Source organism: Papio anubis, chromosome 19, assembly GCF_008728515.1.
Source record: "Papio anubis isolate 15944 chromosome 19, Panubis1.0, whole genome shotgun sequence".
Classification (NCBI taxonomy): domain Eukaryota; kingdom Metazoa; phylum Chordata; class Mammalia; order Primates; family Cercopithecidae; genus Papio; species Papio anubis.
This window is the reverse complement of record NC_044994.1, coordinates 22,358-37,050: the sequence shown is the minus strand read 5'-3', so window position 1 is coordinate 37,050 and position 14,693 is coordinate 22,358. Positions and strand designations below refer to the sequence as shown.

The 14,693-nt window shown below is 44.4% G+C and overlaps 1 protein-coding gene across 2 annotated transcripts; it reads right to left on the bottom strand.

Annotated features, from left to right (window-relative positions):
* Positions 1 to 346: 346 nt before the first annotated feature.
* MC2R (melanocortin 2 receptor) lies at positions 347 to 14,229 on the bottom strand. Of its 2 annotated transcripts, none has more exons than XM_009192305.4 (2): positions 10,137 to 14,229; positions 347 to 372 (listed from the first exon to the last, which is right to left on the bottom strand). In XM_009192305.4, exon 1 carries the CDS (start codon positions 12,619 to 12,621, stop codon positions 11,713 to 11,715), a length of 909 nt encoding a protein of 302 aa, XP_009190569.1. In that variant the 5' UTR covers positions 12,622 to 14,229; the 3' UTR covers positions 347 to 372; positions 10,137 to 11,712. The 2 variants fall into 2 exon arrangements, with proteins under 2 accessions (XP_009190569.1, XP_009190571.1); XM_009192307.4 differs by lacking the exon at positions 347 to 372 and having other exon boundaries at positions 8,168 to 10,312; positions 10,558 to 14,229.
* Between the last annotated feature and the right edge of the window lie 464 nt (positions 14,230 to 14,693).

The following is a 14,693-nucleotide window of genomic DNA, read 5'->3' as shown; positions in this document are numbered from 1 at the left end:
TGATCAGAGTGGATAAAGAAGTAAAACACAACTGTGCATAGTTGAGAAGAGAATCTCAATTTATAGACACATGGAGGTAAAAACAAAATGAATGGGTGAGGCGCAGTGGCTCACGCCTGTAATCCCAGCACTTTGGGAGGCCGAGGCAGGTAGATCAGGAGCTCAAGAGATTGAGACCATTCTGGCCAACATGTTGAAACCCCGTCTCTACTAAAACTACAAAAATTAGCTGGGCATGGTGGCGCATGCCTGTAATCCCAGCTACTTGGGAGGCTGAGGTAGGAGAATCACTTGAACCTGGGAGGCAGAGGTTGCAGTGAGCTGAGATCGCGCCATTGCACTCTAGCCTGGGTGACAAGAGCAAAACTCCATCTGAAAAAAAAAAAAGAAAAAAGAAAATGAATGGAAAAATATGTAGCATGTAAACAGCAAGTATAAGAAAGATGGAGTAGTTGAACTGCTATTAGAAAAAAATAAGGTCTAAGAAGAAGGGTATGACAAGATACAAAGTGAGATGTCATGTAAATTAACAGGTCATATACGCCGGGCACGGTGGCTCAAGCCTGTAATCCCAGCACTTTGGGAGGCTGAGACGGGCGGATCACGAGGTCAGGAGATCGAGACCATCCTGGCTGACACGGTGAAACCCCGTCTCTACTAAAAAATACGAAAACTTAGCCGGGCGAGGTGGCGGTGCCTGTAGTCCCAGCTACTCGGGAGGCTGAGGCAGGAGAATGACGTAAACCCGGGAGGCGGAGCTTGCAGTGAGCTGAGATCCGGCCACTGCACTCCAGCCTGGGCGACAGAGCGAGACTCCGTCTCAAAAAAAAAAAAAAAAAATTAACAGGTCATATACTTCCCATCCTGGGAAGATAGAATAGTGTCCTTTTTTTTTTTTTTGAGACGGCATCTTGCTCTGTCGCCCAGGCTGGAGTGAGTGGTGCCATCTTGGCTCACTGCAACCTCCATTTCCTGGGTTGCAGTGATTTTTCTGCCTCAGCCTCCTGGGTAGTTGGGATTACAGGCCCATGCCACCACGTCTGGCTGATTTTTGTAATTTTTTTAGTAGAGACGAGGTTTCACCATGCTGGCCAGACTGGTCATGCACTCCTGACCTCAGGTGATCTGCCCACCTCGGCCTCCCAAAGTGCTGGGATTACAGGCGTGAGCCACTGTGCCATGTTCTTGTTCTCATTCCTCCTGCTAAATACAGCCACAACCCCTAGATATTACATATGACTCAAGCATGTGAAGACTCCTCAAGATGGAAAGAAGGAAAGACAACTAGAGACCTCAGGACCCAAGGAAGGCCACAGAGAGGAGCTCCCTGCCTTACAGTTCCCAGAGTTTAGAAAATTCCAACGGTCACAGAGCCGTCCTCCCATCCAGAAGCCTGTTCTTCCTAACCGAAGGACCAGAAGGAAAATCTTAGATATTAGCCAGTTTATTTCAGCAAAAACACAACAACAACAACAACAAAACATGATTCCACCCGCACCACCACCAGCAAAGACTCACTAGGGAGCCAGAAATTTCTACCCCACCTGGTGATAAAGAACCTCCCTCCTCCCTCAGTCGTGTCGGTGGAGACGACAAAGGCAGCCTGGACCACGCTGCCACCCGGCACCAGCAGGGGGTCCCTCCTCTTTCCCTTTGAGTGATGTCAGAGGATGCCTAGACTCCAGTCAGGATGTTCACCACAGTGCAGGGGTAACGAGACACCCCCCCTTATATGGCGAGGACAGTGGGGACCAAGTGAGGAGCAACAAGACACCCCCACCCATACTGGTCAGGGCACCATCAGCAGAGGCCAAGGGAGGAGCCAAAATTCTCACCTGCACTAAGAAGTAATGAAAAGACCCTTCCCAGTGCAAGGTTCAATAAAGGCAGGTGGGACCAAGGACTTCTTCCGTTACCCAACAGTGCTGAGGCAGCGTCTCCCCACTTCTCCCAAAGTGAAGTATTAGAGAACACAAGGTTAACCAGGTTTAAATAAGATCAAAGTCACGTAAACCAATACCCAAACATTCAGGTTGCCGTCAAAATTATTCGTCACCCCAAGAACTAAGAACACCTCAGCGGGTTGCATTTCATTTCCTGAAAGTCAGGTAGGGACTGTGCAGGGCCGTGAAAGACGGGGCGATCTGCCGCTTTCCCTTCGGCGCTCTCCACACCCTCTGTGGCTGGGATCTTTGTCTAGTCTTTCTTGCCATTTCTGTCTTTTCTACACTTCCTGCTTGCTGATTACTGTTCCCAAACCACCAATCTCCCCAAGAGAAAGACTCACGCCATCTCACAGCCTTTCCCAGGGCCTTGCCAGGTGATCTGCCCACTAATTTGCCCATCAAACCCATTCCAAACGATAATGGAGGAAGGGCTGAGTGGGTGATCCCTCTTAGGTAACACAGATTACACATTTGCAAAGCAACATGAAGTACCAAAATCCAAAGAAGAACAAATAGGAACATTTGTAAGGATACTTCACCAATCTCAGAAATCTTGGGACTGTGCAGTAGTTTCAGTAACTACTCAGACTGAAAGCCAGTCAAGAGCTAATTCTCAAAAAGTAATCACTGTTAGCCTCTTAATGTGATACACTCATGAGTCTTCAAAAACCTTCTCCTGGCTGGGCACGGTGGCTCAGGCCTGTAATCCCAGCACTTTGGGAGGCCAAGGTGGGCACATCACTTGAGGTCAGGAGTTCAAGATCAACCAGGCCAGCACAGTGAAATCCCATCCCTACTAAAAATACAAAAATTAGCTGGGCGTGGTGCCGTGCACCTGTAATGCCAGCTACTCTGGAGCCTGAGGCAGGAGAATTGCTTGAACCTGAGAGGCAGAGGTTGCAGTGAGACAAGATTGTACTACTGCACTCCAGCCCAGGCGACAGAGCAAGACTCCGTCTGAAACAAAACAAAACAAAACAAAACAACACCTTCTCCTCAGGTCTATTGTATCTTTATTTTCCTGTGTATTAATTACATCTCCAAATCAGGGTGATTATCAACGGGAAATCATGGAGGAGGTTCATATTCAGGAAGTGCATGCAAATTGTGTGTGTGCACATATTTTGGGGGAAGGGTAGATACGTGTCTTCAGATTCTGAAATTGGATCAGTGACTCACAAAAGGCTGAGCAATCCTGTGATTGCTCTGTATGAAGTGGTAAAGTATTTGAAGAGATATTGTGGAAGTTAAGATGCAATGCATACTACAAACCTTAGGATAAACACAGGAAAGAATTTAAAAGGTAAAATTAATGACATTATTTACACAAAATGAAATAAAAATACTTATTTGAAACAAAGCAGAAAGGGAAGGGGAGAAGAATAGAACAAATAGAAAATAACTAGCAACATAGTAGATTCTAATTCAACCGTATTAACATTTACTTGTTATGTAAATATTTAAATGTAAGTAATCTAAATAATCCAATGTCTAGAGAAGCAAGCCTCAAATATATGATTTAAATATCAAGACATAGATAGGCTGAAACTAAAGTGATGAAAAAGATACTCTATGAGACACTAATCAGAAATCGAAGTGGCTATATTAATGTTAGAAAGTAGACATCAAAACAAGGAATAGTACCAAGGATAAAGAGGGACATTACACAACGATGAAAGGCTCAAGTCATCAGGAAGACACAGTAATTCTAAGTGTGTTCACACCTAACAACAGACTTTCAAAAGCCAGAAGCGAAATCTGACAGGGCTGGAAGGATAGATAGAAAAGACGCAAAATTAATTGTTGGTGGGAATGTAAATTAGGACAGACACTATGGAAACCAGTATGGAGGCTTCTCAAAAAACTGAAAATAGTTGCACCATATGATCCAGCAATCCCACTGCTGGGTATAGATCCAAAAGGAGGGAAATCAGTATATCCAAGAGATACCTGCAGTCTCATGTTTACTGCAGGGCTATTCACAATAGCCAAGATGGAATCAGCCTAAGCGTCCATGGGTAGATGAATGGGTGAATAAAATGTGGTACATATACACGATGGAATATTATTCAGCCACAAAAAAAGAACGAATTCCTGTCCTTTGCAGCAACATGGATAGAACTGGCACAGAAAGACAAATATTGCATGTTCTCACTCATATGTGGGAGCTTAAAAAAATTGAACTCATGGAGACAGAGAGTAGGATGATGGTCTTCAGAAGCTGAGAAGGGTAGTGGAGGGCATAAAGTGGAGATGGTTAATACGTACAAAAGTAGAGTTGGAAAGAACAAGATCTAGTATTCAGTAGCACAGTAGGGAAACTATAGTTAATAATTTCTTGTATATTTTAAAATTACTAAAGGAGTGGAATTGGAATGCTCTTTGTGTTAGGAGCCTAACACAAAGAAATGATCACTGCTTGAGGTGATGGATGTCCTAATTACCCTGATTTGATCATTACACAATGATCAAAACATCACATGCACCCTATAGATATATACAACTATTATTTACCCACAATCATTAAAAATAAGAAAAACTTTAAGAAAGAAAACAAACATGCAGAATTATACTTGGAGACATCAACATTCCTCTGAGCAATTGATAGGATTAAAGCTGAGGACTTCTGTAAAATCTCAGACTTTGTTGAAAAAAAAATCTGCATTTCCCTCGGGAAATGAAGCCAGTAATCGAACTGGGTGGAATACTTATTCACTGGTACTTCTGAGAGTCACCTAATCTCTGTGGTGTTTACAGTTTTCAGTGGAGGTGAAACCAGTAAGACACCCTTGCCTACAACTCCTGAACATTGCGGACCAGGCTTCCTTTTTGCCATTATAGTGGTGATTTTTCTCAGTATTACTGTTGTAGTATTAGCTAACTTCAAAGCACAATCAAGAAAAATATGGTTTTCACTATTATGCTAGTATAATGAAAACTTTGACACAGACAGCTTTTAAAAAATCTAATCCAATCCAAAGAATACAATAATAGATTGTTAAAGACAAAAGAGATATGAGAGAATCTGATTATATGTGGTCTCCTTTATCACATTTCATACTTTAAAAAGGTATAGGGAAGAAGAAAAAATTAAAATAAACATTCCTGAGGCTTTCTCTGGATAGGCAGAAAACACATTTTCTGTTTTCCCTTCTACCTACAGGATCCCAGTCCTAGCAGCTGAGTCCTCCCAAGGAGCTCTACCTGGACAGGTTAAAGCAAAACTTTAAATAAAGTTGCAGAATTTATAACCATAACTGTGTTCAGCCTAGACATGTTTGTGTACATATTCAGGGAGACACTAGCGGACTGGTGGATTCATATTTTATGTTCTTAAGGTTACTCAAAATCCTATACCATTAAATAAGTAATTGTGCATAGAGAAATCAGCAAAATTCTCTTTAATTTGGAGAAAGAAATTAAAACTTTGCACCTAACCTTTTTACTGAAGAATGGTGCCTCCCTTTGCATCTGGGCTTGTGTCTATTCCAACCTCTAGAATATGGCAGAAGCAGTGCGGTTTTCCTTCTGAGGCTAAGTTCTCAGCCTGTCTTTTCACTCTGTATAGTCCCCTTGCATGATCTCATCAAGTGTTTGATTTCATTTCTACCTATATCTGAAGACACCAAACCACATATCTCCAACCCCAGCTTTTCCACTGGATTCATTCTTGAATACACGAGCATGGAATTGGCATTCTCCCTGAAGTTCCATAAATATAGTCGGCCTCAGTGAAATCCATAGACTTCCCAGGCTTGCTCTTCCTCCTCCGTTCCTCTGTCTGTGAAGAAATCCCTGCCCCACCATCTTTCTAATTATCCAGAACTCCTCTTCCTCACCACTCACCCCACCCCCTACAGAACCCACCAGGCACCAATTGCTACTGACTCTGCCCTCTCTCTCGAACGCGTCCACTTCTCTGTGCTCCGCCACCACCATCTAGCCCAAGACATCACTAACTCTCAACCAGAACACACCAAGAGCCCTCGACTTGGCATCCCCAGCTTCACTTGAGTTTCCTCCTCGCTGAATTAGCCAGAGACATCCTCAGGAAATGCACATCTAATCATATAATTTTTGTTTTTAAACCCTTCGAAATTCCCTGTGCTTACAGAATTAACATACAAGATCCTTAACATGACACATGGCTAGGGAGACCGGTCTCTTCTCCAGCTTCAGCTCTTGGCACTCCTGCCTGGCAGCCGACATCTGCACCACTGGACTGCTTATCTTCTGCATGGCGCATGTCTATGTGTTTGCTCCTCTATCACTTCCGCCTGAAATGCACTTCCCTCCACTGTCTGTCACCTACCTTCTCTGGAAGATTGAGTTCAGGCGCCTTCCTATCCAGGAAGCTTTTCCTAATCCTTAATGTCCTCCAATTAGGGTTATGATCCATCTGTTCAGTGCTCCCATCATTCCTAGGGATGAATAGCTCTATCCCTCTCATTAGACTTGGAGTTCCTCAAGGACAAGTACTTATCTCTTTCACTGGTGCTTGATAAGTGGCAGACGTTAGGTGAATGTTTGATGACTACAGTGATAAGAAAAGCGTATTTTGGGTCAATGCGTGGCCCGGTCTGTAATCCTGTAGCACTTTGGGAGGCCGAGGCGGGCGGATCACAAGGTCAGGAGATCAGACTATCCTGGCTAACATGGTGAAACCCCCGCCTCTACTAAAAATACAAAACTAGCCGGGCGCGGTGGCTGCACCTGCAGTCCCAGCTACTTCTGGGAGGCCGGAGGCATGAGAATGGGCGCGAACCCCGGGGCTGGCTTGGCAGTGAGCCGAGATCGCACCACCGCACTCCAGCCTGAGATACAGTGAGACTCATTCTCAAAGAAAAAGCTGTGATTTTCATGACTAAAGTGATGAAAAGCCGTGATTTGGGGAACAATGAAATATCACGTAATCTATAAGAAGATTCAAATGATAGTTTTCTACCACTGGCACTTAATATAGATATTTTGTGGTCTATAAAACTCTCAGTAGTCACAATTAAGAGTGAGTCATAGCATTTCTAAATGTAACTTATACAATGATTTTCTACTGTGAATAGCCAAAATCACTTCATTTTACTTACTTGTAATTAGAAATCATTTTGTAGTATATGCCAGAGTACTACTAACAACAAAAAATATAGCTTGCTTTTTTATAATATTGATCTCTAAGCGATACTTCTTATGTTTACTTGAAGGTATCACAAATAACGATGGTCTATTGATGGGGACTGTGTGCTGAGTATTGTGCTAAGTGCTTACACTGTTATTTTATTTAGATGTGGCATATTGGATGTATTAACTCATTTAGAGAAAAGGAATTTGAGGCTAACAGAAGTTAAATTACACATCAAAAATTACTGGAACTAGTAGGTAGCAGAACCTGGACATGAATGCAAATCTATCTGACTGCTTGTCTGTAAGCCAATGAAATATGTGAATCTTCCTGAAAACGTCGTAACTTCAATATAATTTAATTAATAAGTAATTTAAAAAACCCAAACAGTTCTATCTAGAATGAGAATACATGGCATATTTAAAATACATCTTCAAAATCCTTTTTTTATATGACTATAATAAAATTTAAAAGTGTTGAAAAAAATGAAAAGCATTAAATGAAATTATTAAATAATGTTAAGAAGCCATAATCCTGATGCTCACTGACAGCCATATGTTGTTACTTAATCTGCCTTGATTCTGAGAAATTCAGAGAAATCCCAGCACCTCTCAAAGGACAAATATGGCAGCTCTTACCCTCACATCCTAAAGGTCTCCCTACAGACTTGGCATTTTCAGTAATATGTTCCTTGAAAAGCCAGGTCTCAGGATAGAGGCAAGGAAATTATCTGCCTTTAAATTACACACTATGGAATCTTTGGTGGTTTATGGAACAGACTTGCTTATTTGGAAATTAAGAACATAATCTCTAAGGTTCCTAATAATCCTGTGATTCTATAAACCTAAATGTTTTAGTTGAAAACCTAGAGTGTCATGGTCACTGAAGATCAAAAGGGACCAAATTTAAGCTGGGCACAGTGGCTCAAGCCGGTAATACCAGAGCTTTGGGAGGCCGAGGTAGGAGGACTGATTGAGCCCTGGAGTCTGAGGCTGCAGTGAGCTGTGATTGCACCACAGCACTCCAGCCTGGGTGACAGAGTAAGACCCTGTCTTTAAAAAAAAAAAAAAAAAGGGAGAGACAGAGACCAATTTTGAGCGGATATTTGATAAAGAAAACCAGAATTTTCAGTCATGAAAAACTGAGGACAGGGTCTCACTTTCGTATGTTAAGTCTGATAGTTCCTCACGCATGTTTTAAGAGACATTCAGGAATAAGCTGAAGAATCAGACATCAGTGAGAGTGAAGAGCGGGCCAGTGAAGAGACCTTCAAACTTCGTATTCAGAGATCCCGTGACTATGTTTCATTTCAGCTTAATTTAGCTTAATTCATTCAGCTTAATTCTTACAAAGAGAAGCAATTATATCTTCTATGTTGTATTCTGGCATTTGCATCTTCCCCACTAACTGTTTCTTGGTTTACTTTTTGCTGCAACAGGTGGACGGGAAATAACATCCCTGTTTAGGTAAGAGAGACAGGGACAGTCCTTTGAGATTACGTTAACAGTGGGACTTAATTACTGAATATCAAGCAGCAAGATCAGTAGAGGCAGAAATTAATTTCCTGGCAGCTTATTTTCACCACCAATCTTAAGTGTGGCTATGAACTAAACAAACTTTATGCACCCGCCAAAAAACTTGGTTTTAAAAATGTGCTTTCAAGTAAGTTTGTGCTGGATTACATTTTGTAGCAGCGAAATAGTAAATGATAATTTTTGAAGCTATGAGAATCTTGGTAGAGCAAAGAGATGATTGGTTCATGTTAGCAGTGGGGTGTTTAGGTCAAAATGCAAAGATGATTGTAAACCAGGACCGTAAGTACGAAGCAATGCAATGTTTTCTCGGGCAACATTTGTATCCTATTTGAGAATTACTACCCCCCGCTGGGGAGTGACAGGTGCCATAGCAGAGAGGCAGACAGCGATGAGGACTGAGCTGGCCACGTCCCTCCTGCCTGCTTTCCTAACAGGAAAGGAGACTCTTCGTTTCCTTCAAACCACAGTGAATCAGTGCCCCTTGCAGAGGCCCAGGCAACCGCACAAGCAGGAATGCAGCTCTAACCCATGCTCTTCTCGCCATAGCTCAACACACGTGTGACTGCAGGGGCAGCTGCGGTGTTTGCTGAACTTCTCTTGTCTGTCCATGATTGGATGGGAAAATGAGGAGAGTAAGAGGAAACATCCTTCCTTTTTATTAGACAGGGCTCAGAATTACTGTCAGCTTAAGTCCACATCCAGAACATTTTCAGCTATCTGCTCCAAGGCTAGGTCATCAATAAAGTGAGCATTCACAGTATCCACACAGCAGTTTAAAAACTGGGTAATTTGATAAAAGAATTAAGTCCTCATGGGAAAAGTCTGAACCTTGTTGGTCTTCCTTACACAAATATGTGCAGTTTGGTGGTGCTTTCGTTTGGAATTCTATATGAAGTTAGAGGTAGAAAATCTTAGTTTTCTCAATAACTCTGAGCCCTGAAGCTTCTGTTCTGATGGGAATATAGCAGAAGACCTAGAATTGAAAATGTCTAGCATTGAAAGTTCTCTGAATTAGCACTCAGACTTCATTTTTGTTTTATACACGATTAGACTAGCCACCTTCATTTTGTTTCTTAGATTAAATGCAACAAATCGAAGGCAGTGAGAGGTGAAGTTTCTCCGTGATTTTCCTTCTGACAACAGTCACATGCACAGCAGAGAGCAAGAGCAAAGCTGTTGACAAAGGCAGAATTTTCTAGGCAGAGCAGTTTGGGACTATTTATGACAGAGGTTAAGTGGCATTGCTTACCTCTGTGGTGTCACAGAGCAGTGCAGCATCAAAGAAAGGTTACCTCTTATTGAGAATATGCACTTTAATCACATAAAATATGCTATACATTACTTTTCAATGGTAGAAATAACACTTTTAAACATTAGTTCTAGGGTTGTGCTTTAGATTTCATGGAAAATTAACTTATGTATATCTCAGATATTAATAAACACAGGTTAGTATTAGAGTAACGTAGTCCATTTTGCAGGGGAAGGATCAAATAGGGAAGGATTTCCACAGAACAGAGGACAAGCAGGTGCACGTCTCACCTCCGTCTGTGGCACAGGCCATGTGGAAGCGTGCCTGCCACTGTCCTCACTTGACTCCAGCTGCCTCCTTTGCTTCTGAAGTTCTTGTCCTTGCCACGTCTAATATCAAACCCATCACCAAACGGTTGGTCCTGCGTGTGGCTGTCTTCTCCCCTCAGCAGCTCTGGGAAACTCTCCTGAGGGCAAAGCGTTGCCTCTTCTGGAAGATCCCATCCACCGTGTAGACCCTGAGCCTGGTGTCCTCTGAAGCCCTACTGCTGTCCTCTGTCCCTTTCACCCTTCACCCCCTTCAGGTCACCCTCCAACTTAGCGGGGACTTACAATCAGAATGTGCTTCTCCTTTAAGCTGATTCTTAGCTATTAAAAATGAATGAACTCGCAAATCATGTTTCTTTCATTCCTACTGGGGGTGCCACTCTACCATAGCTGGCGTCTTGGCTGGTGGGAGGCTGACACTTCCCAGCGACCGGGTCTGCTTTCACACGCGTCTGCAGAAGGAGGTGGTTTCGCTTCCCTCTGGTCTTTGGCTCGGGGCTCTAATAACAGTACTGTCGCTTGAAGTCTTGTTTTGGTTTTGGTTTTCCCCATAGTCCAAAAGCATGGGGAAAATACACACACACACACACACACACACACACTCTCTCTCTCTCTCTCTCTCTTTCTTAAAATACACATTGGGGCTCTTTCCTTGTACTTCTACATTTGAACAAACACACGTCGTTTGGTTATAGCTTCTTCAAATAGTGGCAATTTTCATCTGGCCCTTATGTATTCCCACATAGGAACTAAATGGATTAAATTTTCATTTCTTCCTTTGAAATGTAGGCTCATAAAGCATGAGGAAATGTAACAGGAAAGGGTTTTAAGGCCAGCGGGATACTGAGTGACAAAGAAGACTAACAGAGAAGGTTCATTTGTTATTGGAAACTCGAAGCTGGTTACTTGACATTTATAGTTTATACTCAGCCCACTTTCAGAAACTGAGGTGGCTTCACTACATCAGGCTAACAGGGAGAAGGAGGAAGGCGGAGATTCCACATGGCTGTGGCAGACAGACAAATCCAGCTGCAGCAATGTGTTCCTCCCAATGTATTACTGACTTACAAAGACCCTACGGCTTCTGCCTGGAGTTGCATGCCCAGGTACTTTAACTTCTGGAAATTGGCTGCAATGGCCTCCACCCCAGAACTGGCGTGCTAGATGTCCACAGGAAAGCAAGCCTTTGCCTTAGCCCAAAGCCCTTGAGTTTTTGTTGCCGTTTTTATTAGGTTGGTGCAAAAGTAATTGCAATTTTTGGTCATTGAAAGTAACGGCAAAAACCTTAATTACTTTTGCACCAACCTAATACTTTGTATTCTATCCTTCTTTTACTACATTGTTTTATCTCTCCAGTTACAAAGTTAAAAAGTCGCCCCTACAGTAAGACTGTTCACATAGAACCTAGCTATCAGAAGCACTAGCTGGTGGGATCATCCTTGCATCCATCAGGGAAGGAAGGCCAGTCAGGAGCGCTGGCATTTGTTGGAATGTTACATTATTCTGTCACTTGGCAACGTTATTCCCATGGATTCTAAACTCAGGGATCAGTCCTGCTAGCAGTACCGCTGCAGAAGACCATCTTTGTGAACGCGTCCCTGAGCTCTGGGCTCCGGAAGGCGTATATGAAGGGGTCAATGACGGCATTGCACATGATCAACATGCCGTTCACCTGGAAGAGGGACATGTAGCAGGCGCAGTAGGGGTTACTTGGGCAGAATGTCATTAAGAGGACATGAAGGACAAAGGGGGCCCAGCAGAAGATGAAGACCCCGAGCAGGATGGTCAGTGTGATGGCCCCTTTCATGTTGGTTCTGGGGAGGGTGGAGATCTTCCTGGTGTGGGAGCGAGCCAGCAGGAACATGTGCACGTAGAGGCACAGGATGAAGACCAGCATCAGCGGGAACAGCGACGTGAAGGTGATCACTGTGGGCACATGATGGGAGAAGATCACCATGGCGATGCCACTCGCCGTGCAGAACGTCCAGATGACCGCAAGCACCACCACAGTGCGGCGCATGGTCACGATGCTGTGGTACCGCAGTGCGTGGAAGATGGTGATGTAGCGGTCGGCGGCAATCACAGACAGGCTGAAGATGGACCCGAGCAGGGAGAGGACAAACAGGGAGTCGATGATGTCATCAGCTGTGGTTTCGAAACTGCCACGCGGCTTGAGATAGCCCATGTTTCTCAATATGATCAGGATATTTTCCAAGATCTTATACAGGCTGCCCAGCATATCAGATATGGCCAAGCTACAGATGAAAAAGTACATGGGTGCCTGGAGATTCTTATTCTTGAACACAGCCAGCAGGACGATCAGATTCTCCAAAACTCCAACAATGGAAATTGTGAAGAATATCTCTTCCGGCAAAACCACACGAGGACAGTCGGAATTATTTCCTGCTGTGTCATTGATGTTTTCATACGAGTTGATAATGTGCTTCATTGCTCCTGCTTGTTACTTGGACTTGACTTCACGGAAAACTTGATTGATTCTTCAGGATCTTTTCTTCCTTGTAGCACTTGCTGGAGATCTAAGTTAAAATCTCCAAATCACCTAAAAGAGGGTACACAGAAATATTAGTTGCAAAGTACACTAGAAAATAAAAACCAGCCACACTTGCTTAAGGAAACTCTATTCCCTCCATAAAATACAAAGAAATCAGTACATTAGAAAGAGCCTGCACACGTATGTTTATTGCAGCACTAGTGACAATAGCAAAGATATGGAATCAACCAAAGTGTTCATCAATGGGTGAATGGATAAAGAAAATGTGGTTCATATACACCAGCTATAAAAGAGAATAAGGTCATGTCTTTTGCAGCAACATGGATGGAAATGGAGGTCATTATCAAAGTGAAATAACTCAGAAACAGAAAGTCAAATACTGCGTGTTCTCACTTACCTGTGGGAGCTAAATAATGCATACACGTGGATGTAGAGTGTGGAACGGGCATTGGAGACTCGGAAGGGTGGGAGGGGGTAGGTGATGAGAAATTACCTCATGGGTAACATGTATGTTATTCAGATGATGGACACAGTAAAAGCTCAGGCTTCAGCACTACACAGTATATCCATGTAACAAAATGGCACTTTTGTACCCCTTACATTTATAAAAATATATATATAAAGTGTTGTAATTTAGGTAAAATAGTATACTGGGCCCTCATCTTAAGCACTTTGTGAGAAACAGCATTAGTGGAATTGTGAGCCAAGAGATGACAGCAAAGATTATTCTTTGCAGGGCCACTTTCCCCCCCATCCTTCTCGTGAACACACGTGGATGTGGGATGAACAGATGAATAGCAATGGTGCCCTTGATGAGCAAAGAGGTAAAGCAAGGAAAGGTCCACGTGGGAACTGGAGAACCCACAGCTGCCTTCTCCGACTGGGAGGCGGTGACCGGGCTCGGCGGACTCAGGAGATGTTTAGGTCCCTTCCTTCTCACTGCTCCTCTCCCTGGGTCACTGCCTGACCCCACAGCCTGTGGGATAATGGCAAAGGTGCCGATGTATCATTCCCACAGATGACTATGGAATGCACGTCACCACTTGTGTTTCAAAGGGGGAGCTCCTGGACTGGCATTTCTGGAGACTTATTTTTGGTGTCTCTGGGGGGAAGGTGGACTGCAGCAGTGCAACAGTGGGGAAAGCCAGCACCACGTGGCGAGGAAAAGATACTTCCCGGGCAGGACAGATTTGAGAGCACAACCTGTGATCCGAAGTCCACGGGGAGCCCCTCACAGCCTCACTCTGCGGACTTGTCTGGAGAGGAACTAATTCCCTTGGAAAGGGTTGGGTCAGAGGTCAAGTGTTCAGAAGGAGGTTTGTGGGTTTGGTGGACGCAGAAGGAGGGGGTTGACAGGGTGTGGCTGCTGCTAGGGTTCTGCCTGGAACGGCCAATTTACCCCGTTTGCCTGAAACATGGGCAGGGTTTAAAACCTGGAAGTCCTGCATCCCAGGAACCACCTCAGTCCCAGGCAGACAGGGATGAGTCACCTTCGTGCCTCCTGCCCAGGCCGGGGGAAGCCTGTGTGCTGTGTCCCATCTGCTGGGGAAGCCTTGGGGATGGGAGGGGGAGCCTGGGGATGGGAGGGGAAGCCTGGGGAAGCCTGGGGATGGGAGGGGAAGCCTGGGGATGGGGGGGGGAGCCTCGGGGGTGGGGGGGGGAGGCCTGGGGATGGGAGGGGGAGCCTGGGGATGGGAGGGGGAGCCTGGGGATGGGAGGGGAAGCCTCGGGGATGGGAGGGGCCTGTGGTGGTTGATGTTCATGTATCAGCCTGACAGAGCTTCAGGATACCAGGTATGTCGTGAGATAGTGTTCTGGGTGTGTCTGAGGGTGTTTCTGGGTGAGATGCACATTTGAACAGGTGACTGAGTAAAGCAGAGGCCCTCCGGGATGTGGGTGGGCCTTGACCAATCAGCAGAAGGCCTGAGGAGAACAGAACTGCTCCTCGAGAACTAGGGGGCTCCTCCTGCCTGACTGCCTGATGGAGACACTGGCCTTTTCCTGCCTTC

Excerpts from the sequence above, each read along its gene's own strand:
- MC2R (XM_009192305.4), bottom strand. The coding sequence starts at position 12,621 with ATGAAGCACATTATCAACTCGTATGAAAACATCAATGACACAGCAGGA.